This window comes from Selaginella moellendorffii, unplaced genomic scaffold (assembly GCF_000143415.4).
Source record: "Selaginella moellendorffii unplaced genomic scaffold, v1.0 SELMOscaffold_49, whole genome shotgun sequence".
Classification (NCBI taxonomy): domain Eukaryota; kingdom Viridiplantae; phylum Streptophyta; class Lycopodiopsida; order Selaginellales; family Selaginellaceae; genus Selaginella; species Selaginella moellendorffii.
The window spans coordinates 669,105-691,288 of record NW_003314310.1 but is presented as its reverse complement, the minus strand read 5'-3'; the positions used below and the strand labels follow the sequence as shown (position 1 = coordinate 691,288).

Sequence of the window (22,184 nt, the reverse complement as noted above, 5' to 3'; positions counted from 1 at the left end):
AATCTATCGCGTACAGAAGAAAGGAATCTCCGCATGGAGCGAGAGAGACATGTTTACAAACCATGGAGAGGGACAGGAGAAATCCCAAAAATCCCAATCCCATTGGTAGCGATTTTTCACCCGGTAGGTTAAAAGGAAAAGAAGGGCAAGTTAAAGGCGCGCGTTTTCACTATTTACGGGGGATCCGCTTTTTTGCCCCCGGACTTCACGCCCGCCTCTCCAATCCAGTTAGAGCTCTCGGGCTTTGCTTTGCGAATACCATAGAATAGAAAGGGAAGGGCGCACTGGTGTAATTTTCTCACATAACACACAATCCACACACAGGGAGGCTCCAGCCTCTTGTTATTTTACTCGCAGAGGGGGCAGGGCTCATCGCACAGCGCAGCGCACAGGGTGTGGAGGCCCTACTTCTCGTTTTCTTCCATCCCTTTCTTTTCACTGTCCATCCGGCCGCCAGTGCCGCTGCCGCGATCGCCCCAGCTCCTCCTCGATCCAGGGATTCGCCCCGCGGCTTCTAGGGTTCGCATTCGCCAGTCCTGTGCGGCGGCGCCGTGCGGCGGAGCTGGGGTTTTGGCGATGCGGCCAGCGTAAGCACAATGTGGGTGTGATTCCAGGGAGTCTTGGCCGGGGTCGTGTCCGGCGTCGCCGGAGCTGGCGGCATTGCTTGCTGACATTCGGGGAATGGTGGGATGGCTTCGTCGCCGAGATTATGGTAGATTTCCACGCGGTTTGGGGCGCAAATGCGTTGCCGTGAAGCAAGCCAGGGGTTTCTAGCTAGGGGCAGGGCGAGGCGTAGCTCGTTATGGCTTCCAGACGCTGCCACGGATCAAAGCCTCGCAGCTCCCAGCCCAGATTTTGTCAGCTCGATCCAAAGATTGGGTTGAATCGTGGGTGTCTATGATGGTGTAGTAGCTTGAGACTCACACACAGGAGGAGGCGGCAAAGAGTGCAATGAAGGTCTACTATGCTGGACCTTTCCAAGCTCGTTGGCTCCTCTGGAAACTTCTTCTTATTGAGGTACATGGTTTCTTCTCTCTTTCGTTTCTTCGCTTTGCTGGGCCGAGCTGACAGCTTGGTTTGTCATGTTTTCCAGGCTTTTTTTCTTCTCGGCTGGATTTCTGCCGCGTCGAGTAAGCTGGGTTATGGCGGGAAGCATCGGGAGGAGATTGGTGCCCCGCAGTCTCACTCGTGTATCCACGGGGAGATTTTAGAGCAGCGAAGGCGCTATGGATTGAAAGAGTACACAGTCACTCCGCAAATGTATGGGCGCAACAACAAGGAAGCTGCGACGGGGCGGAGATTGATGAGCTTGGACGAGCTGAGCTTAGATGGGCGGCGACCAATCCGGATCTTCTTGAATTACGACGCTGTTGGCCATTCGCCTGACAGAGACTGCAGAAAAGTCGGAGACATTGTCAAGGTGTGTTTTTTATATGCGAAAGAGGTCGTTTTTTATACGCGTTCTCTCCTGCAGCTTGGTGAGCCTCCTTCGGGTGACGGACACAAAGTGCCGTTCTGTAATTCCCGAGCCGATCCTCCTGTCTATGGCGATTGTTGGTACAACTGCACAGTTGATGACATCTCCGGGGAGGATAAAAAGCAGCGCCTGCACGAGGTAAAGCATTCGATGTAAGTGGCTGTGTGTGAGCTCCCAACTTGAGCAGGCTCTTGGCGAAACTGCTTCATGGTTTAGAAGAACACTCTCGGTTGAGCCCGTGAAAGGACCTTTAAGGCTGAGTGGGTATTCAGCGTGTGGTCAGGATGGTGGCGTGCAATTGCCCCGGCAATATGTTGATGGTACGCGTTTACGCTTTTTCTTGCTTTGGAGTTCTTTACGAGCTTTGTCTTTCCAGAGGGTGTCTGGGAAGCCGATTTAGTTTTACTTGTCACGACGAGGCCTACCACTGGTAACACGCTCGCATGGGCAGTTGCGTGTGAACGCGATCAGTGGGGAAGAGCTATTGCTGGTAGCATGCCTATTTTCCCGCTTGATGTTTTTGACGTTGTGCTTTTGTGAGCAGGTCATGTCAATGTTGCGCCAAGGCATCTGACTGCCGAGGCGGAAACTTTATTGTCTGCCACTTTGATTCACGAGGTTTGTGTCGTGTTTTTCCTGTCTTTAAGAAGCTTAACTGGGCCGTTTATTAGGTGATGCATGTTCTTGGGTTTGATCCTCATGCGTTCGCTCATTTTCGCGATGAGCGGAAACGCAGGAGAAGTGAGGTAATACAAAAGCTATAACTTTTGGGACTTGATCTTTAAACTTATTTGTGATTGCAGGTGGTTGTCCAGTCTTACGATTCGAAGTTACAACGAGCTGTTACACGCGTTGTACTTCCCCGTGTAGTGATGCATTCTCGCCAACACTACGGGGTATCGTTTCCTTTTCATGGTTCTAGTACTAAGTACAGACTTGTTACAGGCTTATTCCACTGAAATAGGCGGGTTGGAACTCGAAGATGGAGGGGGGAGGGGCACTGCAGGTATTTCTTTATGTTCGAGTGAATTTCGATTTTACTTTACGCTTTGCAGGCTCGCATTGGGAGAAACGGCTTCTTATGAATGAGATCATGACAGGCTCTGTCGATACTCGTTCAGTCGTCTCTGCTATGACACTAGCACTATTAGAAGATAGTGGCTGGTATCGCGCAAACTACAGCATGGCAGAGCAGCTTGACTGGGGCCGAAGTCAAGGAGAAGCGTTTCTGACATCTCCGTGTAATCAGTGGAAGGGAGCGTACTTTTGTAACTCAACACACTCTTCAGGTTGTACATATAATAGAGAGGCCGAAGGCTACTGCCCAATAGTTAGATACTCGGGCGACCTTCCGAATTGGGCGCGCTACTTTTTGGAGCCCAACAAAGGCAAGTGATCCAAGCTGCTCGGTTTCTGTTTTTTCATGGTTTCCTTGGTTTGCTTCTCAGGTGGACAATCTTCCTTGGCAGATTATTGTGCGTATTTTGTTGCCTATTCTGACGGTTCATGCACCGATGTCAACAGTGCTCGTGTACCTGATAAGATGCTCGGCGAAATGCGCGGGCATGATTCAAGGCAAATAGTCTTTTTTCTCCTTGGAATCTAATAATTCTGGATATATGTTTCAGATGCATGGCATCATCCCTTGTTCGAACGGGTTTTGTGAGAGGAACTTTGACTCAGGGGAATGGTTGTTACCAACACCGATGTGTAGGGGATAGATTGGAGGTGGGCATTTTATTCAAGAAGATATTTATATGGTTTGATATACCGTTTTATAGGTTGCGGTGGATAGCTTTTGGAAATCTTGTCCTCGGGAAGGTGGTCCCATTCAGTTTCCAAATTTCAATGGTACGAGTTGACTTGATGGTGTTGGTTGGTGCTTTAACCCTCCAAACTATGGCAGGAGAATTGATATGTCCAGCTTATTCGGAGCTGTGTGATGAGGTGCGCTCAATGCCTGGAGAGTGCCTTAATGGCTGTAATCTTAATGGCGAGTGCATTCAAGGGAAATGCAGCTGCTTTCTTGGATATGACGGCGAGGACTGCGGCACAAGTAAGAAATGCCTCGTGCCTTCATCCTTGCCTCTTTTCTGACATTGATGGCTATCAGGAACATGCCCGGATGGCTGTAGTAGTCACGGAACTTGCTCGTCATCTGGCGTCTGTGAATGCGAAACTGGATATACAGGACTGGATTGCTCAACAGGTATAAAAGCTCTAGCTTTATGTAACGACAAAGAGTGTTCTTTAACTTCCCTTTTGCTTTGCAGCTAGCTGCGACGAACAATGCAGTTTACATGGTGGTGTGTGTGACAATGGAGTGTGCGAGTTTAGATGCTCGGACTACGCCGGTTACACATGCCAAAACAGCAGTGCACTCATTCCCAGTTTGTCCCTGTGTGGGGACGTACTGAGTGGCGATGCGCGTGGCCAGCATTGTGCACCCAGTGAAGCCAGCATCCTGCAACAATTGGAAGCAGCGGTTGTAATGCCCAACTACAACCGCCTCATACCAAACGGCCGATCGTTTCTCAACATGTTTGATAATGGCTACTGTGCTGCCGCGGCTCAGCGACTTGCATGCTGGGTAAGGTTCCCAGCAATTCTTTTCGTTTGTGGCTGAGAGATCTCCTTTCCTTGTTCCTTTGGCTACACAGATATCAATTCAGAGATGCGATATGGATGGTGACAACAGACTTCGAGTCTGTCACTCGGCTTGCGAGTCATACAACAGCGCCTGTGGAGCCCGACTTGACTGCTCGGACCGAACGCTGTTCAGCGGCGAAGGCGACGGGGAGGGCATGTGTACAGGCGACGGAGCAGTCCGTCCATGGTGGGAACTTCACTTTCGGACGCTACTGCTCGCTGGCCTCCTCGTCACCACAACCTGCTTCTTCTTCGGGGCAATTCGACACCTTTGCAAGGGCTGCCACTCGTGGAGGGCCGGATTGGACGACAACACCGGCGGTGCCAGCGGCTTCTACACCATCCTGGAAGACGACGTTTACAACTCCAGCCACAGGTTTACAAGCAAGACAACAGGTGCTATACTCTCAGCCGTGAGCAACCAATTCATTTGCCGGAGCTTTTGGACTTACCTCTCTCCATCGCAGCCGCCGCGATTTGGCACAGCAACAACAGCAGGCAACAGATCATTGGCACCAAGTGTTTGGGAGAATAGTTAGCTCTCACAGCTCCAGCTTGTCATTAAGCTGTTTTTCCAGAAGCAAATGTACGAAGCTGGGCTTCCTATTTCCATCCGGTCTCTTATCTCCTAGAGGTAGCCTCGCCCTCTTGCTTATTTTCGCTCGTTCTTACAGTTCTCTCTCTCCATACTTAGGAACGCTGGCATGCAAACAGGGTCTTTGGCCAGAGAAAAAAAAGATGAGAAGATGAATCACTAGTGGAAAAGTCGCGCGTAGGCAGAGCTCAAACTTTGCATGAGCGCCAAGATTCGCGTTTTCGCATTATCTTATGGACTACTTTAACTTAATCTCCGGCATCGGTGGAGATCGCAGCAGGACGGAGCGCACCGCACTGCAGGAAAGCTTTATTCTTTTTTCTATTGCTTTTCTCACGCTGTGTTCTTCAGGGTCACCCGCATCTGAGGAAGGGAGTTTTTCGAAAGTCGTCCAGAGTTTTCTTCTCCTTTTCCTTAGTTCTTTCGACAGCATGACTCAAGGCTGACGAGGTGATTTCGTTTTGGGAGGACAAAAAGTGAGAGAGAGCTCGTCCTATCTTCCATTCCCTTTTCTGTTGACAATATTTTTGCTCCCTACTTAGATATTGGCTATGGCTGGAGCTGCTTTCATAGGCGCTGATGAGCGAGCTAGCAATTACGAGGCCAGGATTACCATCTATGTTGTCCTTGCCTGTATCGTCGCTGCCAGTGGAGGGCTTCTCTTCGGCTATGATATTGGGATTTCGGGTAAGGGTCATTTTCTGTTTCCCCCTTTTCTCATATATACAGTCTCTGGACAAAAAACGTATTTTGTTAGATGGTACTTAGACGAAAATGGGATTTTTATCTTGCAGGAGGTGTGACCTCCATGGATCCATTCCTCAAGGAGTTCTTCCCAGTTGTCTACCGGAGAAAACACAGCCCGACCGCTTCCACCGACGACCACTACTGCAAGTATGACAATCAGGGCCTCGCAGCTTTCACGTCCTCGCTCTACATTGCCGGCCTGATTGCCACTTTCGGAGCTTCCTACACGACCAGAGTTTTTGGAAGGAAGCCGACAATTCTAATCGGGGGCTGCGCGTTTCTCATCGGTGCTGGCTTAAACGCTGGAGCGGTCAACTTGGCAATGCTAATCATCGGGAGAATCATGCTGGGAGTGGGGGTTGGCTTTGGAAACCAGGTATGTTACTCACGTGAAACAAACATTTCTTTCTCTTTCCGTGCGAAAGTAGAACTAAAGCTGGCTGTCAATTCTTTCACGCAGGCAGTGCCGGTTTACCTCTCGGAAATGGCTCCTCCGAAATTCCGGGGAGGCTTAAACATGCTCTTCCAGCTCGCCACGACTCTAGGAATCCTGATTGCCAACTGCGTCAACTATGGAACGCAAAACATAAAGCCTGGGGGGTGGAGGCTTTCGCTAGGATTGGCAGCAGTTCCAGCATCTCTGATGACTTTCGGGGGCCTGTTCTTGCCGGAGACACCAAACAGCCTCGTCCAGCGTGGCCATCTTAAGGAAGGCAAGGCCATTCTGGAAAAGATCCGTGGAACCACCAGCGTGGAAGCTGAGTACCAGGACCTGTTGGAGGCCAGCGACGTTGCAAAGACGGTGAAGCACCCGTTTAGAAACATCTTCAAGCCGAGGAGCCGGCCTCAGCTGGTGATGGCCTTCTTCCTCCCTGCGTTTCAGCTCCTCACAGGCATCAACTCCATCCTCTCCTACGCGCCGGTGCTGTTCCAGAGCCTCGGTTTTGGAGGAAGCGCCTCGCTCTACTCGTCGGTTCTCACGGGTGCCGTGATCGTCTTCGCTTCGCTGCTCACCATCGCCACTGTGGATAGATGGGGACGTCGGAAGCTCTTCATGCTGGGAGGAGTTCTCATGGTCGTCTGCCAGGTAAAACTAGTTCTTTGTCTTTCTAGTTTTTCCATTCATCCAACTTTCGCAAGCACGGATTGATCTTTGCTCTTGGCTTCCAGGTTGCCATTGCGATCATCTTGGCAGTCAAGTACCAAGGCCAGGAGTCCCTCTCCAAGCAAAACTCAGCGCTCGTCGTCGTCCTCGTCTGCTTCTTCGTTCTCGGATTCGGCTGGTCGTGGGGGGGCCTCGGCTGGCTCGTCCCCAGCGAGATCTTCCCGCTCGAGACTCGCTCCGCCGGACAGAGCATCACCGTCGCAGTGAACCTCCTCTTCACCTTCGCCATCGCCCAGTGCTTCCTGGCCATGCTCTGCGCCTTCAAGTTTGGGATCTTCCTCTTCTTCGCGGCGTGGGAGGCGATCATGACGCTCTACGTCTTCTTCCTGCTGCCCGAGACCATGAACGTTCCCATCGAGGAGATGATCAACGTGTGGCGGAAGCACTGGTTCTGGAAGAACGTCGTGCCGCCGGCGTCAGTGGACAGAGAGCAGCAGCTCGCGGTCAAGTAATAATTCTTCTATACAACCGCCTAGTACTATCTTCGTTGACCATAGTGGACCTGTCGTTAGGTTGGCAAAAATGTTTGTCTTTGTTAAAAATTAGGGCAGAAACTATAATAATTAAAATTAAGCAAAAAAAGCTAGTATATAGAAAATTAGCGGAGATGTAGCGGTTAGAACAAGCGCCAAAGCTCTGTTTGCCCGGGTTCAACTCCTGGCATCTCCATAGCTTTTTTTGTTAAATTAGAGCGCATTTGCTTCCGGAAGAACTGAAACACATCCAAATTAATTTAGATAATTTGGTCAAATGCTGACATCTTTTAAATGTGGAGTAAATTACAGAGCAGCCTCAACAAGTGGCCAGTCCGTGTATCCTTTGGGATCATCCATGGGATCCCTACTGTACCATGTAGAAGTTGTCCAGCCGCCCATGTTGAGCTCTTGGCCCGCCGCCAGGAGCTGTGGGAGGTTGGCATTTGCAATGAAAAGAACTGCAAAGCAGACGAGGTCGCAAGTCCCCTCCTCCACATACTCTTCTGCCTGTATCAACGTCATCGTTAACATTCTCAACTTTGAGTTTCACTGCGGCTCACCTTCTGTGGCTGGATTCCCCCGTTGATCATGAGCGTTCCCTTGAAGTGCTTCCGGAAGAACTGAAACACGTCCGTCTCAAAGTTTGGCTTGTCCAGGCCCAGGAACTTGTAGTATGGATCGTAATTGAGGCTGGACATGCAAACGTAGGCGAGATCTCGCTTCTCCAACTCCGGACCCAGGTACGCAAGCTGATCTAGAGAGTCATCCTCTGGCTCGACCAATCCACTGAATGTCACACCTAGTTCCACAAGGATCATTGAATCAAAATCGACAAAGTAAAACTCTTCTCCCACCTTGCTGGAGCTTGATCCCAACCCTGTGCGATCCAATTGCCTTTGCACACGCATCCACAACCTGGTCAACAAATGCCCACAGCCGAGTCAACCACGGTCAGCGCGCCCAGTCAACGAAAGTCACCTCGAGGACAAAGCGTGCCCTGTTTTCAACGCTCCCTCCATACTCGTCCGTCCGGAGATTCGTCTCCTTGGCCAGGAACTGCTGCATCAAATACCCATTACCACTGTGCAGCTCGATGCCGTCGAATCCTGCCTCGATCGCACGGGTGGCAGCCGCCGCGACCTTGTCCACCTCCGCGGGGATCTCCTCGAGCTCCAAAGCTCTTGGAACTTCATACGGGACCTGGACAGAGATTCTCACTTTCACCACATCCAGTACGAGCGTGGGTATTTTACCTTCCCTTCCCTGACGTGGACCAATCCGCTGGGTTTTACCGCGGATGGCGCCACAGGGAGCATCCCGTCTGGGAGGAGAGAGGAGTGGGAAATTCGACCAGCGGGCATCAACTGGCAGAAGATCACCCCGCCCTTGGCATGAACAGCATCGGTGACTCGCTTCCAGGCCTTGATTTGCTCGGGGCTCCATATTCCGGGCATTCGTATGTAGCCTCGAGAGTCCGGGGTGGGATATGTCCCTGAAAGAGAGATCGACCTCACATCGATCGAACGATCTAGGCTCTAGCATACCTTCGCTGATGATGAGGCCTCCATTGGACGATCTCTGCGAGTAGTAGAGCACATTGAGATCTCCCGGAGCCTCCAGATCCGGGTGGTTCCTCAGGCGCGTCATAGGAGACATGGCGACGCGGTGCTGGAGCTGCGAATCGCCCACCAGGACTGGCTCGAGCAATCTCTTGTATGGAGGAGCCATTGACTAGAGAAACTGCGGTGGGCGATTCCGAGAGAAGCAAAGAAGAGATTGTGTGGATCTTGCAGAAGAACTCAACCCCATTTTATATTCAGCAGAGGATCACTTCGTGCTTTCCTTTGACTTCGTATAGCTTCCCCATGTCATGGTGACGTGCAAATGACGTCACTTCGTCCTCCATTGCCCGCGGGGGATTCGTCACTCTTGGTGCTCTCTAGCCTCTCAATGTTAACTCCAAGTTGCTAGATCAAGCCTTTATGTGGTAGCTCAATGCTCTCTTGATTCGTGATTCACATACCTGAAAAACGAAATAGAATTTTCTGCCCCAGCTATGGACTTCTCGGAGCGCTTCTTTGCTCACTGGAATCACAAAATACCAATCCAATTGCACGGATGACTCAAAAGAATTGCTTACCTGGGATCAGAGCGGCTCTGGAGGCAAGTGATTCTCAGTTTTTGCCGGGATTCTTCCACTCTAGAAGAGATTGGGCGGCAGCTGACAGCACTCGGGATTCTCCTCGTTCAAGAAGAAGAAGTATGCCGCAAATGCCAGGATCCCAATCAGGGCCAACAGCTCCAGCCGGATCCCCCACTCCTCAAACTCGTCCAGGATGGCGGAGCAATAGCAATCGATCCGCCTCACCGCCCTCGACACCCATTTCAGCCCCAAGCGGGGATCGTCGGGCCTGTGGCGGCGATTCTTGAGCAAGTAGAGCAGCGTGAGGCCGCCTGATACCGCCATTCCAACGGGCAGCGATCTGGCCGCCATAGAAGAAGAAATTGAAAGAGAGATGCGCGCGCAAACAGCCCTAAACGAAGGATGCCATTTGCCACGCTGCCATGGCCTTGACGTCATCGGCACGTCACCAAAGACACCAAGTATAAAATGGGGCTGGAGGATCCACACAATCTCTTCTCTTCTTTGCTTCTCTCGGTGTTACATTCAATGGATCGAGCCAGAGGATGGCTCTCTAGATCAGCTTGCGTATGGAGAAGGAGATCTTGCCTACGGTTGCATGTCCAGCCTCAACTACGATCCATACTACAAGTACTACAAGCCAAACTTTGAGACGGACGCGTTTCAGTTCTTCCAGAAGAACGCTCATGATCAACGGAGGAATGGTGAGGCTCGCCTCTTAGATTTCTCCAAACAGTCAAACTCAAACTTAACGATGACTTTTATTAAGCAGGGAACAGGCAGAAGAGTATGTGGAGGAGGGGACTTGCGACTTTGCAGTTCTTTTCATTGCAAATGCCAACCTCCCTGGACAACTTCTGATGTTTTAATGGAGAGGACAATTCGATTAATATATTGAACATTCTGTTAGTGTATGGAAAATTAAGGGAGATGTAGCGGTTATATCAAGCGACAAAGCTCTGTTTGCCTGGGTTCAACTCCTGGCATCTCCATAACTTTTTTATTAAAAAAATTAAAAAATATTTATTCTCCATTGGCTTCTCATTTGAAGAATATACCAGCATCTTGTTGCATTTGATTCTTTTTTACTATAATATCTTTTTTACTATAATTTTTTTTTTTTCCACACAAAAATGAAAAATTAAACCATTTACAAAAGCATGAAATTATGCAAATCAGTTTTGTAAAATGCCCAACTGTTGCATTTATTCTCTTGGCAAATTTAGCAAAAGGCTGCCAAGTTGATCCAAGCATTTGATCAGCACCAGCCCTGCACGGGCCATCTTTTCTCCGTATCCATGCGCCACCATTTCTTCCTCTTGCTGGGCGACTCCTCCAGGCTCACGCTGCTCAAATCTCCCGAGCTGGAGCTAAAACTCCCGCTGCCACTGCTGCTGCCACTACTGCTCCCTCTCGACTGGCAAAACTCAATCAGCCTCGCGAAAAACCTCTGCCTCGTAAATCTCGACACCGGCACCTCGATCGTGTCGGCCTCCCTCCACATCCTGCTCACTTGCGAGCTCGATAGATGCTCGTAGCTCGTCGCCATGGATTCCATGGACAGCTCGCTCGCCAGCATTGGCGATGGCCCTCCCCATCGCCGGAACTGCGACTTCCTGCGCGGCGTTAGCAGCCAATCCATCCGCCTCATTAGCTTCCACCTCCACGAGCTTGACAACTTCCTGAGCTTGACCAAGCACCGCCGGATCACCTGGAAAGAATTATAGGAAACTTTACTCTCCTTCTTGACACGATCACCCAACTTCGATCCACTGAGAGGGATTAGGCACGATGGGGGCACGATCTCGAGGATCGGATTGGAACCCGCGAGACCCAATTGCGTGATCTTCCTGCCCAGGAGCCTCGCTTCTCACAGATTCAACCCAGGAAGAACTTTGGATGGTGGATCTATCTAGAAATTTTCACTCGAGGATCATATCCCGGGAGAGAATAAGTTTACCTGAGAAGGCGACGATGAGCTCCTGAGCTTGCCTCGTCTGCTGCTTCTCGTCGCTTGCGTCTGCAATGTGGAATCCGTCAGCCGGCCCGAGTCCATTTGTCACACCTCCGACATTTTCTACAGCCAAGCCTTTTATTTATTTTTGAGAGATATGCGCCATAGCCACTGATCGCTCGAGCGCTTCTCCAATTTTACGAGCGAAATGTGCCACAAATTGAGAACGGTCAAGATTTGGATCTCTCGTCAAAAGTTGCGTGAAAAGAAAGTTTGACAAAGAAAAGGAGAAAGAACGACTTGTCTATCGGGTCAAGTTGACTTTCCACAAGTTTTCTTTCTTCTATACAATGTAGAGGTTTATTTCTTAAGCAAGTTTTTTCATAAGAAATTTTCACTCCACTAGAATGGCTGCTGCGATTTTCTGCTTTTCGTTTTTTACTTTTTCTTTCCTCTTCCTCTTCAAGCTCGACCATCGTCGTGTTCCTTGCTTGCTTGCTCGAGCGATTTTTACTTCAAGTGAGCGTCGTAAGCAGCAAGGACGCTGTCGGAGACGAGCAGTGGGAGCTTATCAATGTACATGTAAAGTCGCTGGAGGTTGTCCCGGGTGAAAGTCACCATGTCCTGCAAATCGCTATTGTCCGTGACGATCCACAAGTCCCTCGAGTTCACGCGTTTCAGGCTATCACGGCAGAAGGGACACGACTTGGCCCTCAAGTTCCTGCAAATCCAAACGATCAAAACCTTTCTGAGCAAAACACAAAGCAAGACTTCCAACCAAGTGAATCAAGACTTCCACTAGCTAGAGTCGTAAGGACACTGTACGAAAAAGAGACAAAACAACGAAAGCAAACAGATCTACAGCTTGGGATCAAACACCGACCAGAGCGAGTAACAAGAATAAACAAAGGGAGACGTAACTTACCAGTCTCGAAAGCACTGAATGCACATTGAATGCCCGCACCCGGGGAGTACGATCTTCTCCGAAGTCTCCATGCAAATATTGCACTCGTGTTCTCTCTCCAGGTCGATATCGGAGAGAGCCAGCCGCTCCTCCTCCTTCTTCTTGGACCGCTCTATACAGATTGATTTTTGTTTGGAATTCTCTGCTTCGCTCAGCACGGCCGGAAGCTGCTGCAGCGATGGATATATGTACGCTGCATCGAGAAAAAAAAAACCAAGAAAACAAGAGATGAGATCAGATCACAGATAAAAAAGATGGATATATGTACGCTGCATCGTAAAGAATGGCAAGAAAAACAAGAGATGAGATCAGATCCCAGATAAAATAATCCTGAAATCCTTTTTTTTTCCATCTTGGTAGACCGAGACTACTTGCAGACAATGACTACTGGCACTACTGGCACTAGAAGATACTTTCGAAAGACACACACACACACAAGAGAGAGGAGAGAAAAGGGACAAAGCACCCACCGTAAAATTCTCTCAAGCTAGCTTTCCTCTCGTAAGTTGACATTGTCGTGGTTCCATCACGCAGCACCTAATCAAACAGAGACGAGAGCGCGAAAGTCAGTCGGATTGATCCAAGCAAGAAGCACCGCTCGGAACAAAAGATCAAAGGAAACTCTCCAAACTTCTACCTTGTAGATGAGAATCCGGAGGAGGCCGAGAGCACCAGCGAGGCTACAGTCGGCCCACTGGAATAAAAATAGGAAGAAATGCGCGGCGGGGCTGTAAGATAGCCGCATTTGGAGGCAGACGCCATCGTACTCGCGAGGATAATCTAGAGCCCTGCAAGCAACCAAGAACACAAAGTGTATACAGCTTAGTTTCAATACAAAGGGAAGAAAAGTATGCAGAGATTCGAAAAAAACTTGACACGACATCGAAAACGATTGCATGATCGTTACGGGACAAGAACGCAAGGTGACAAGCAAGCCAACTATCTGAGGAATTTTTAATTTTTTTATCTTCTTTGTTGTTTTGGGTGTAAGATAGATAAGCTCGAGCTCGAGCGCGAGGAAGATAAAAGAGATGGATCAAAACCATGTTTTTAAGGCTCGAGAGAAACTTACAGTGTGTTGGCATGTTGGATGTCAGCTTCCAAAGCTTTGAGGGATTCCTTGAAGGATTTGCCATAGCCGAGAAGCAAGCACATATTGGTTTGCCCTTTCCGGAATCAATCGCAAAGAGAGGAAAAAGAAAGAAGAAAAGAGGAAAAAAAGAGGGGGATTCACAAGAAAACCTCGAAGAGATAGACAAGAAAGAAAGAAAAAAAACTGTACAAGGACTACTATATACACAAGCTTTTTCTCGGAGGAAGGAAAGAGAAGCAAAGATGAAACGAGACCAACCTCTAGACAGCCCAAACCACGCAATGCATCCCTCCCTCAAACAAGAAAAAAGATAAAAATCCCCAAAGCAGGCACAGCGAATTTTACCTCTACATGATCAGGGCAGCACCGAAATCAAAGAATGCAGCGAAGAATCACCCATTCCCCGGCGACCCAACTCAACGCCACAGCGCGGGCTGGGAGGAGCGGCGCCGCCGCCCACAAATTCTCCCACACTCGACTGACTCGCTCGCCATAGCCCTCGCTCGCCCTCGCTCCAAAGCTTTGCTTGCGATCTCTTCTTTGCTTGCCCTTTGCTTTACCTCGGCGTGTCTCCAAACACTTCACCGAAAAATGGGTCCCCTCGCACTGGATTGTCTATCCCTTGTTCTCTTTGTTTTTTCTTCTCATCCACACCGATAATGCAGAGATTAACGAGATAATACGGAGATATTTTAGCCTAAACTAATGCGGTATCCTGATCCTCTCATCTGAAAGATTCTCTTTCTCTGTCAACAAGATCGCGAGCCGTCGGATCGATAGCAAGAGCAAGAGCCGTCGGATCCGTTAGGGCTGACGTGACTAAATTAGGGCTTGCGTGTCGGTTAGGGCTGACGTGTTGGATGAACGGAAGGCTTCGATTCTTGGATTGACGCGCGTTGTTTTGGAACAAAGCCGCGCGATCGGACAAAGGATTCTCGCCGAGATCCATTTTTCTGTGATCAAGCAGCCAAGGCAGTACGACAAGGAGTCCTCCCCTGCGCACGGAGAAGTACCTTTGCTGGCCCGGGAAGTATCACGGCTATGGAATGCTAGCTTGGATTTAAGCTCGTTGTTTCTGGGAGATTTGGAACAATGCTGGGATCGTCCGACAAGCGGACCAATCCAAAGATTCATCCTTTCGTCCCGGTGATTGATGCCGCAGTGTTGCATCATCGTCGACCGATCGATCGCCCCTGACCGGCATCCCGACAAACCGGGGATATAAACTCGCAGGTTTCCCGAGAGGAGAAGAGCATTCGACTTCCAGGGGATCGAATTTGATCATAGAAGTGATCAATGAGCTGCGCGTATCTCCACCAGCGAGTGAGAGCCATTGTGGCGCTCTTCCAGAGGCAATGGCAGCAGCCAAGGAGCGATTACTCCAGAATGGAATCCTCTTCTCAGATTTCTCCTCCTCCTGCTTTCTCTTCTTCTTCTCAAAATCGCGCTGTGATAGATGATCTCGATCCTCCCAGCAAAGGCTTCTTCCCGGTCTACGTCGGGAGCGCCCGCCAGCGATTCCTGCTGCCGATTCGCTGCCTGGGTCACGCGTCCGTGAGGATCCTCCTGGAACAGTGCGAGGAGGAGTTTGGATTCGCGCAGAGTGGCAGCCTGGCCCTGCCGTGCAATGTGGAGCTGTTTGAGTTGGCGGTGGAGCAAGCGGAGGAATCATTCCGCCTGGAGGCGCTCGAGAGCAAGCACGAGAGAAAGGAGAAGCGCTCGCTGCGCAAAAGGATCGCTTTGATACGGAGTGCCTTTCGGTGACTTTAAAAGCTTCTCTTTTCTTCCTTCTTTTTCGTGTACTCCCAGCACTGCTTCTCTTTGATCATGATGGAGTCATGCTGGTTCGCAGATCTCTCTTGTAAGATCTTCGAGTTTCTCCTTTTTCTTTGCGCGATTTCTTCAAAGAAAGCGACATGATCCCCGCAAACTCACGCTGTCACATTTTTACCGGTGATTTTTCCTTGGAGGGTCTTTTGATTCGAGAAACTCTGGCATGGACCTCGCAAAAGTCACGAAGAGCTGTTAGAAAAGATCACAGTTTTACCAGTGATTTCCTTGCAGGGTCTTTCGATTCGATCAACTCTGGCATGGACCTCGCAAAATCAAGAAGAGCTGTTAGAAAAAATCAGACTTTTACCAGTGATTTCCTTGGGAGGGTCTTTCGATTCGATCAACTCTGGCATGGACCTCGCAAAATCACGAGCCGAGAGAATAATTATTAGTGTAGAAAAAGAATGTTTTAGAAGTCACTGCTGCTGCTTCACTAGCGAAGCGTAGAGCAGCTCGTTCCAAGTATCTGGGACTCCCGGAAGGCACCAGTGGCTGCAATCCTGCTGATCCCACCCGTGCTTCTTACCCCACCTCGCAACATGGCCGTCTTTGCGGAACAGCGAGAGCTTGGTCACGTTGAGGAACGTCACACGCGTCTTCATGCTCCGCAACACCCGAGAGAAAACGTCTACCTTGCTTGAAAGCTCGTCCAGCTTGAATTCGTCCGCCAGTGGCTCCAGATGCGATTCACAGCTCCCTCCCGTGTCCCAGTCTCCTCCACTGTGACAAAAGCTCGTCAAAGAAAGATCTCGGATCATACGATACGTACCTGAAGTGGTTTGGAGAGTAGCCACGGACAAAAATCTTTTGTGTTCTTCCGATATGCCGATCGATCCAGCGGGCCCAAGTTTTCATGGAAGTCTCGAACGCGGCGAGACCGTCCATTTGAGTGGTGTAGTTGGAGCCTTGGATGAAGTAGCACTCCCTAGAGGAACAAAAGAGAAAGAAAAGCTAGCAAAAGTTGTATAGAAAGAACTTTGGTGGAAAAGAAAAAAGATGATCTTACCCGCTGTGAATGCTCCGGTGTTCCCACCAGTGCCCCGAATTGAAAACGATGAGATCCGCGCTCCTCCACTCGCGCGCCGCTGGATCGAGCCGGTCGAGCGAGAGCGTACAGTTCGCAGCGGCGCTCTTGATCTTGTCCGGGAGCCTCCGGTTCTCCGCGACCAAGAAGTGTGAGCGATAGAAGTCGATGTGGACTCTGTGATCCGCGAAGACGATGGAGTAGTAGTAGCCGGCCTTGGCGACACGCTGCCGGTGAGCCTCGTAGACGTTTCTCTTGTTCCTGGCGGCCTGGTAGAGCATACACACGAGAGATTCCCATTGATTCCGGCCCAGAGAATCTCCCACGAACGCCAGGGTCTTGTTCCTCAGCCTCTCCATCATATCCGTTGCATTGAATCTGTGTAAGAACCCAAAGAAAAGGAAAGATATCAATGCAAGCAAGAGAAAAAAGAAAGAAACGCTCGCTCGCTCCATCCAGAGAGATCTTTCTTTCACCTAGAAAGATCAACCAAGGAGAGTAGCGTACCTTGGAAGATCGCAGCTATGGGGCTGCCATCGCCAATGGAGATAGCCGCTATCGTTGCGCCCATTCTCTTGGCACTGGAACGCTCCATCGGTGAAGGGGCAGAAGGATGGCTGGAACAAGGGGTATCCATCATCGCGTACCCAGCGGCCGGAGTAAATATCGCAAGATCTTGGCGGTGGAGGCGATGGCGATGGCGCTGGAGCTGGCGATGGAGATGGAGATGGCGATGGTGCTGGAGCTGGCGATGGAGATGGAGATGGCGATGGTGATCCGAAATATTTCGGTGCTCGAGCTCCGCGATTACCAAGAGGAGGATTATCATCGGGATTAGCGCCACCGCCGGCGCCCCCTACCCCGCGATCGCCGCCTTCGCCATCGCCATCGCGATCGCCCCGGCTGAGCCACGCCGTCAAGAATGCCGCATTGGCGGCCCGGGGCATGGACAAGCGCCTGGAGAGAAGATCGCCGCTGGTGCTCGAGAGGAACGACGATGCCGCCAAGACGAGCACGGCGAAGGACACTGCTACTGCGATGGATCCCCATGGAGAGAATTTCATAGGCGCGGAGAGCTACGTGACCGATCGATCGATGGAGTGGGCTCGCTAGAAATATTTTGCCTCTCGGCAAAACCTCGCGTGACACCTGTCCAGGCGTCGTATGACGTGGAGAACGTACTTTTGCTCCCTGTCCGCCACGTGGCAAAGCTATAAACCCTAATGGTGCTAGCGCATTCTCTCACGCTCGTCTCGATTCGAGGCTGTTCTTCCGGGGATCGATTGCCAGGTCTGGATTTAGCTGCGTTGCCACTGCGACTGCGAGCGGCTATGGCTACACGGTGGAATCGTGGAGCGAGACGCCATACTTGGAGCTCGTTCTTGGCCTCCGCCCCGAGGGGCAATCCATGGCAGCGGGCGCTGGATCCACAAGCGGCCGAATCCAGGATATTACGGCAGGCTCATGAGAATGCGGCTCGAGAATGCTTCGTCTATGGGGGGGGCGCGAGGCGATCTTGGAAAAGAAGAGCTACGTGAGAGATTTCGAAAGCTTCTGGATTCCTATGCTTGGCGATCTCATGGGAGGGGATTATCACAACTACAGTTTAGAGGTACGCAAGAATCTTAGATTTTTTCTCTTATTTTCTAGTTTCTTTTGATTTGCTATGTTCTTCGTGGCTGTTCTTCCAGCTTTGCTTATGAGTTTCTTGCTTTTCTTCCCATTAAACTTTGGTGTTGTTGGTCGGGATTTCTTTTGGTTTTCTCGTTGTTTCCGTGCTCGTATCTTTCATGCCTTATCGAGTCTGATCTTGTCGGTGACATTCTTTATTGTTTCGTCCTCTCCATCCATCGCGTTCTTATATCACGATCGTGCCAGGTTTTTACATGGCTCACGAACAACCAATGGTCCAACTATCGGCCAAGAGACCGCAGCTCGAGCAGCTCTACGCGACAATGATCTCTTACGCCGGAGTCGTTGGGAGCCTGAGGCTAGCACGCATCTGGTTCGACGATCTCAAAGGCAAGGGGCTCAAGCAATCGACGAGGTGCTGCAACGCTCTCATCCTCGCCTACGCCAAGAAAGGTGGCGCTCAAACCGCGCTCTCCATCCGCGAACAGATGAAAGCCTTCCGCAAGGGGTGCTCGCCAAACGTAGTCACGTACTACATCCTCATCGCCATGTTTGCAAGGCTGGGGGACGCGCCAGGCCTCGCAAATCTCCTGGGCGACAGCGAGTGCTCGAGCTTTCGTCCCGACCCCATGACTTACAACACTCTCCTCTGTGGCTACTCGAAGATGGGAATGCCGGAGGATTTCGACAAGACACACGGGGAAATGGTGGAGGATCTGGAGGATGAACTTAGTGAGGAGAGCTACAACGCGTTGCTCGTTGGATGCTCGCGGCTGGATCGTCTCGACGAGCTCCAGCGCTGTGTGGGGGACATGCTAGCCAGGGAGATGAGTCTGGCATCGCCGGTGGTGGCGGAAGAGATCGCCAAGGCTTACAGAAGAAATCGATGGGTGGAAGGATTGGACACGGTGATCCAGCTCGAGGAAAAGAGTCCCGGGATTTCTCCAACCTTCCAAAGCTTTGTAAATGCTTGCAATGACGATTTAGAAAAAAAAGAGGCGCTTGTTTCAAGATAAGTTTTAACTTTTTTTTCACTACAATCCATGTGATTAACTTTGAATACTATTTTGTGTGGTCTCTTCCAGCTTTTTCCAGAATATGGAGTCAGTGGTTGTGTCCACTGGAAGGATTTCTTTAAAACCATGCTGCTGGCATTCATGGTACGCGGCAAACAAAAGCTGCGACAGAAGAAAAATCCGAACAAGAATCTAACAGGGGCTGCAAATTGTAGAAAATTGACTGATACCACTGTCCAGGTTGAACTTTTGTGGTCAATAAAAACGCTGACCAGATAATGTTGACAATTTTGACCGTTGACCAGATTCTGGAAATAGATAAACCCTAAACCTAAACCCCGACCTTTTCGTGCCCATACAGCAGCACCGTTGACCCTGCAAAACCCCGGGCTAATCCCCACCGTGTTCCGCGCCGCCATGGCGCGTCCCCGTGCACCTTGCAGCACCCCAGCAGCGTGTTCCACGCCACTGCTGGAACGGCATATTCCTGACAAACCCCAGCACGTCCACCATGCACGTCCAGTGGTCGGGCCACGCCGCCAGGCAACCGCCGCCAGGACACGAAGAAATGCCGCACCTGGGCGAGCAGGCCGGCGAGTTGAGGATGGTGACATAGGTGACGCTGTCGGGCTGGACGCCCTCGAGGTGCATGTCGCGGTAGAGGATGGCATATTCAGCATGGCCGTGGTGGGCGTATCCCGCCACCAGGGAGCTCCACGTCACCGTGTCGCGGGCTCTCATGCGGTGGAAGGCGGCAGCAGCATCTCCACAGCGCGCGTACATGCTAACTAGCGGGTTGCCCAGGGTGACGTTAGTCGTGGATCCCGCGAGAATCTCCGGATTCGCGGCGCATAGCTTAGCATGGATGCGCCGCCCCTCGGCGAGCTCGCCAGGCCGGCGTGGGCGCACAGGAGAATGACGGCCATGATGCAATCGGGCTTTAGAATGGAGTCCGAGATGGTGGAGGCCGAGGTGTTAGTGGCTCTTTGTGTACAAACTAGAGTCCGAGCTCGCAGAGACCGAGCTCCTCGAGCCCGACTCCATGGCCCTCGAGTTCCCAGCCTTCATCTCCGAGAACAATGCGATCGCTTCCTCGTCGTATCCGTGCTGTACACAAGATCCCATCATCGCGTTCCATGACACCAAGTTCTTCCTCTCGATCCCATCAAACACCCGCCTTGCCTCCTCCAGGCTGCCGCACCGCGCGTACATGCTGATGATCTGGATCTTGAGCATGAAGCTGGAGGAAGCAACGCGAGCGTGGAGCTTTCTCACGAGGCCGACGTCCCCGACCACTGATCCGGCATAGATTACGTTGAGCAGCACCACGCTGTCCGGCTGGATCGACTGCCCGACCATCTTGTCGTAGAGCTCGAGAGCTTTGGATCCATTGCCGTGAAAGGTGTAAGCAGTGAGCATGGCCGTCCAGGACACGACGTTCTTGCCTGGGATTCTCTGAAAAGTCCTCTCGGCGGCCTCTAGATCTCCACACTTGGCGTAGGCAGTGACAAGCGAGTTCTCAAATCCGGAGGAGAGTGCACCGCGGCGAGCTCCAGCTGCGAGTGGATCCGCTTGCACGATCGCAAGCACCCAGTGCTCGAGCAGGCACTTAGAACTCCCAGAAAGCTCACGTCGTCGGGCTTGATCCCTTCCAAGTTCATGCCGTGGAAGAGGCCCATCACCGCGCAAGACTGTGCGCTCGCGGCAAAGGCCGCGATCATGCTGTTCCACGAGACCCTGTTGCGATCTTCCATCCTCTGGAACACCGAAAGTGCTTCCTCCGCGTTGCCACCCTTTGCGTACATCGAAACGAGTGCATTCTGGATCGTGATGTAACCGTGGAGGCCCAGGTCGATCACGGCGGCGTGGATCTTCCTGCCCCGATCGAGAAATTCCCTGCTGGAGCACGCAGTGATCTCCGCGACAAAGGTCACCGGATTGGGCTGGAAGCGAGCTTGGATCATCCCCTCAAGCGTCTCGAGCGCCTGGCCGCAATCCCCCCTCTGGGCAAATGCAGTGATCATCGCAGTCCACGATACTACATCCTTGTGCGGTATCTGATCAAACACCGCCCTGGCCTGCTCGATCGCTCCACACTTGGCATACATGTTGAGGAGCGCTGTGCCGACGAACACGCTCTTGCGGAGATCCGGGGAGAGAATTCTCGCGTGGATGGCCATGCCCAGCACAAGATCCTTGGCGCCGGAGCATGCAGCCAGTGTGCTCACGATCACCATTTCGTTTGGTTTCACATCCATGCGCTGGAAGAGATTGATCGCCTCGCGGCAATGCCCCGACTGCACGTAGGCCGCGATGATGCAGCTCCAAGACACCACATCTTTCTTGGGCATCTGATCGAAGACTGCGCGCGCGGCCGCGAGGCTGCTGGTGCCACCACATTTCCTGTACATCTGGATGAGGAGATTACCGAGGTGGACGCTCTGGAGGAAGTGGCCTGGATGGCGATAGCAGCATCTTGGATGGATGGTCTTTGCTCATAAACCCTATAAGAATCTATAGAAATAATAATTTAATTTTATTAGAAAATACTAACTTATTTGTGTAAGGTTCCTCTATTACTCGTGTAACTCCTCGTTTCCTGAATGTATCTCAGTGTCCAGACCTTCCATAGCAACAACACTAATAAAACATTGTTGATGCCAAAGTTTTCACCCATGAAATGGAGGTTGCAAATTGGAAAACTCTGACAACATTGATAAATGTGACTAACTTCATTACATGCCCAACAGTAAACATCACGGCCATGACTAAATCTTCACCCTTCTCCTTGAACTTGAGCAGCAGTAACATCAACCTCCATTGGAACATGACCATCTTCCATAGGAAGTAGAGCTAAAGGACGTATAGTGAGAGGAAGAGGCAACATCTCATAATGTTGTGCCAAATGAAAGACATTATCAAGGGTGGCTAGAGCAAGTGTATCCATAAGTTCTATAAGATTTTGACGAAGTGCTAGTTATAACATTTTTAGCTTGATTTACTTTGATATATTTGGCTCTACATGAAGTAAGAAGCTTTGGAAACGAATGCCAAATTGCATCACTGATTCAGATAGTTTTTGATGAAAACAATGCAATTGTTGGAAGGCATCATCACAATCATTAGCATGTCCAAATGTGCATTTGAACACGTCCGAGAGAATACTCTAATCCCCACGAGTGGTTGTGCTCAAACCATTATACCACTACAGCACCGTCCCTTGGAGACACGTGGGAAACTCATGCAAATATCAAGTATTATCCCAAGAATAATATGTAGTAATCATCATAAAGTAATCGAACCAATGGTACACATCATCCCTAGGATTCTTATGAAAGAACTCCGGCCAAACGTGAGGATTGGCACCAAGAGCAAGAGGAGTTGTACCACGTGCTATGAATGCCACCATCAATTGA

The 22,184-nt window shown here is 50.8% G+C and overlaps 10 protein-coding genes across 13 annotated transcripts; 4 read left to right on the top strand and 6 right to left on the bottom strand.

Annotated features, from left to right (window-relative positions):
* The first annotated feature begins 258 nt into the window (after positions 1-258).
* On the top strand, positions 259-4,738 carry LOC112350415. 3 transcript variants are annotated; one of them, XM_024686607.1, is made up of 18 exons: positions 259-1,017; positions 1,094-1,420; positions 1,475-1,615; positions 1,665-1,797; positions 1,854-1,967; positions 2,022-2,095; positions 2,149-2,223; positions 2,281-2,373; positions 2,423-2,483; positions 2,533-2,865; positions 2,926-3,052; positions 3,106-3,205; positions 3,259-3,328; positions 3,384-3,533; positions 3,591-3,686; positions 3,751-4,067; positions 4,138-4,539; positions 4,594-4,738. In XM_024686607.1, the coding sequence occupies exons 1-18, from the start codon at positions 952-954 to the stop codon at positions 4,663-4,665; spliced, it is 2,751 nt and encodes a 916-aa protein (XP_024542375.1). In that variant the 5' UTR covers positions 259-951; the 3' UTR covers positions 4,666-4,738. The 3 variants fall into 3 exon arrangements, with proteins under 3 accessions (XP_024542375.1, XP_024542376.1, XP_024542374.1); XM_024686608.1 differs by having other exon boundaries at positions 260-1,017; positions 4,138-4,522; XM_024686606.1 differs by having other exon boundaries at positions 261-1,017; positions 4,138-4,738.
* A 296-nt stretch (positions 4,739-5,034) lies between these two features.
* On the top strand, positions 5,035-7,156 carry LOC9647795 (sugar transport protein 7). Of its 2 annotated transcripts, none has more exons than XM_002981551.2 (5): positions 5,035-5,171; positions 5,264-5,408; positions 5,516-5,844; positions 5,929-6,555; positions 6,639-7,156. In XM_002981551.2, the coding sequence occupies exons 2-5, from the start codon at positions 5,273-5,275 to the stop codon at positions 7,083-7,085; spliced, it is 1,539 nt and encodes a 512-aa protein (XP_002981597.1). In that variant the 5' UTR covers positions 5,035-5,171; positions 5,264-5,272; the 3' UTR covers positions 7,086-7,156. The 2 variants fall into 2 exon arrangements, with proteins under 2 accessions (XP_002981597.1, XP_024542377.1); XM_024686609.1 differs by having other exon boundaries at positions 5,035-5,197.
* A 178-nt stretch (positions 7,157-7,334) lies between these two features.
* On the bottom strand, positions 7,335-8,910 carry LOC9647794 (putative 12-oxophytodienoate reductase-like protein 2A). Its single transcript, XM_002981457.2, has 6 exons — positions 8,654-8,910; positions 8,363-8,601; positions 8,088-8,309; positions 7,964-8,024; positions 7,670-7,908; positions 7,335-7,616 (listed from the first exon to the last, which is right to left on the bottom strand). Exons 1-6 carry the CDS (start codon positions 8,835-8,837, stop codon positions 7,413-7,415), a joined length of 1,149 nt encoding a protein of 382 aa, XP_002981503.1. The 5' UTR covers positions 8,838-8,910; the 3' UTR covers positions 7,335-7,412.
* A 1,478-nt stretch (positions 8,911-10,388) lies between these two features.
* Positions 10,389-11,471, bottom strand: LOC112350417. The gene is made up of 2 exons (XM_024686610.1): positions 11,213-11,471; positions 10,389-10,963 (listed from the first exon to the last, which is right to left on the bottom strand). Exons 1-2 carry the CDS (start codon positions 11,306-11,308, stop codon positions 10,511-10,513), a joined length of 549 nt encoding a protein of 182 aa, XP_024542378.1. The 5' UTR covers positions 11,309-11,471; the 3' UTR covers positions 10,389-10,510.
* Positions 11,472-11,547: 76 nt separating this feature from the next.
* On the bottom strand, positions 11,548-13,873 carry LOC9647963 (E3 ubiquitin-protein ligase AIRP2). Its single transcript, XM_002981456.2, has 5 exons — positions 13,243-13,873; positions 12,808-12,958; positions 12,641-12,707; positions 12,132-12,363; positions 11,548-11,927 (listed from the first exon to the last, which is right to left on the bottom strand). The coding sequence occupies exons 1-5, from the start codon at positions 13,323-13,325 to the stop codon at positions 11,717-11,719; spliced, it is 744 nt and encodes a 247-aa protein (XP_002981502.1). The 5' UTR covers positions 13,326-13,873; the 3' UTR covers positions 11,548-11,716.
* A 422-nt stretch (positions 13,874-14,295) lies between these two features.
* Positions 14,296-15,390, top strand: LOC9647793 (auxin-responsive protein SAUR40). Its single transcript, XM_024686611.1, has one exon. It carries the CDS (start codon positions 14,560-14,562, stop codon positions 15,025-15,027), a length of 468 nt encoding a protein of 155 aa, XP_024542379.1. The 5' UTR covers positions 14,296-14,559; the 3' UTR covers positions 15,028-15,390.
* A 53-nt stretch (positions 15,391-15,443) lies between these two features.
* LOC9647962 (protein trichome birefringence-like 5) lies at positions 15,444-17,238 on the bottom strand. Its single transcript, XM_002981455.2, has 4 exons — positions 16,628-17,238; positions 16,103-16,498; positions 15,866-16,021; positions 15,444-15,816 (listed from the first exon to the last, which is right to left on the bottom strand). Exons 1-4 carry the CDS (start codon positions 17,182-17,184, stop codon positions 15,513-15,515), a joined length of 1,413 nt encoding a protein of 470 aa, XP_002981501.2. The 5' UTR covers positions 17,185-17,238; the 3' UTR covers positions 15,444-15,512.
* Positions 17,239-17,344: 106 nt separating this feature from the next.
* LOC9647792 (pentatricopeptide repeat-containing protein At5g39710) lies at positions 17,345-18,850 on the top strand. The gene is made up of 2 exons (XM_002981549.2): positions 17,345-17,732; positions 17,999-18,850. Exons 1-2 carry the CDS (start codon positions 17,585-17,587, stop codon positions 18,766-18,768), a joined length of 918 nt encoding a protein of 305 aa, XP_002981595.2. The 5' UTR covers positions 17,345-17,584; the 3' UTR covers positions 18,769-18,850.
* Positions 18,851-19,743: 893 nt separating this feature from the next.
* LOC112350394 (pentatricopeptide repeat-containing protein At3g26630, chloroplastic-like) lies at positions 19,744-20,187 on the bottom strand. The gene has a single exon (XM_024686525.1). The coding sequence runs from the start codon at positions 20,185-20,187 to the stop codon at positions 19,744-19,746; it is 444 nt and encodes a 147-aa protein (XP_024542293.1).
* A 59-nt stretch (positions 20,188-20,246) lies between these two features.
* LOC9647961 (pentatricopeptide repeat-containing protein At4g18520, chloroplastic) lies at positions 20,247-21,179 on the bottom strand. Its single transcript, XM_024686524.1, has one exon. It carries the CDS (start codon positions 21,177-21,179, stop codon positions 20,247-20,249), a length of 933 nt encoding a protein of 310 aa, XP_024542292.1.
* Positions 21,180-22,184: the final 1,005 nt, after the last annotated feature.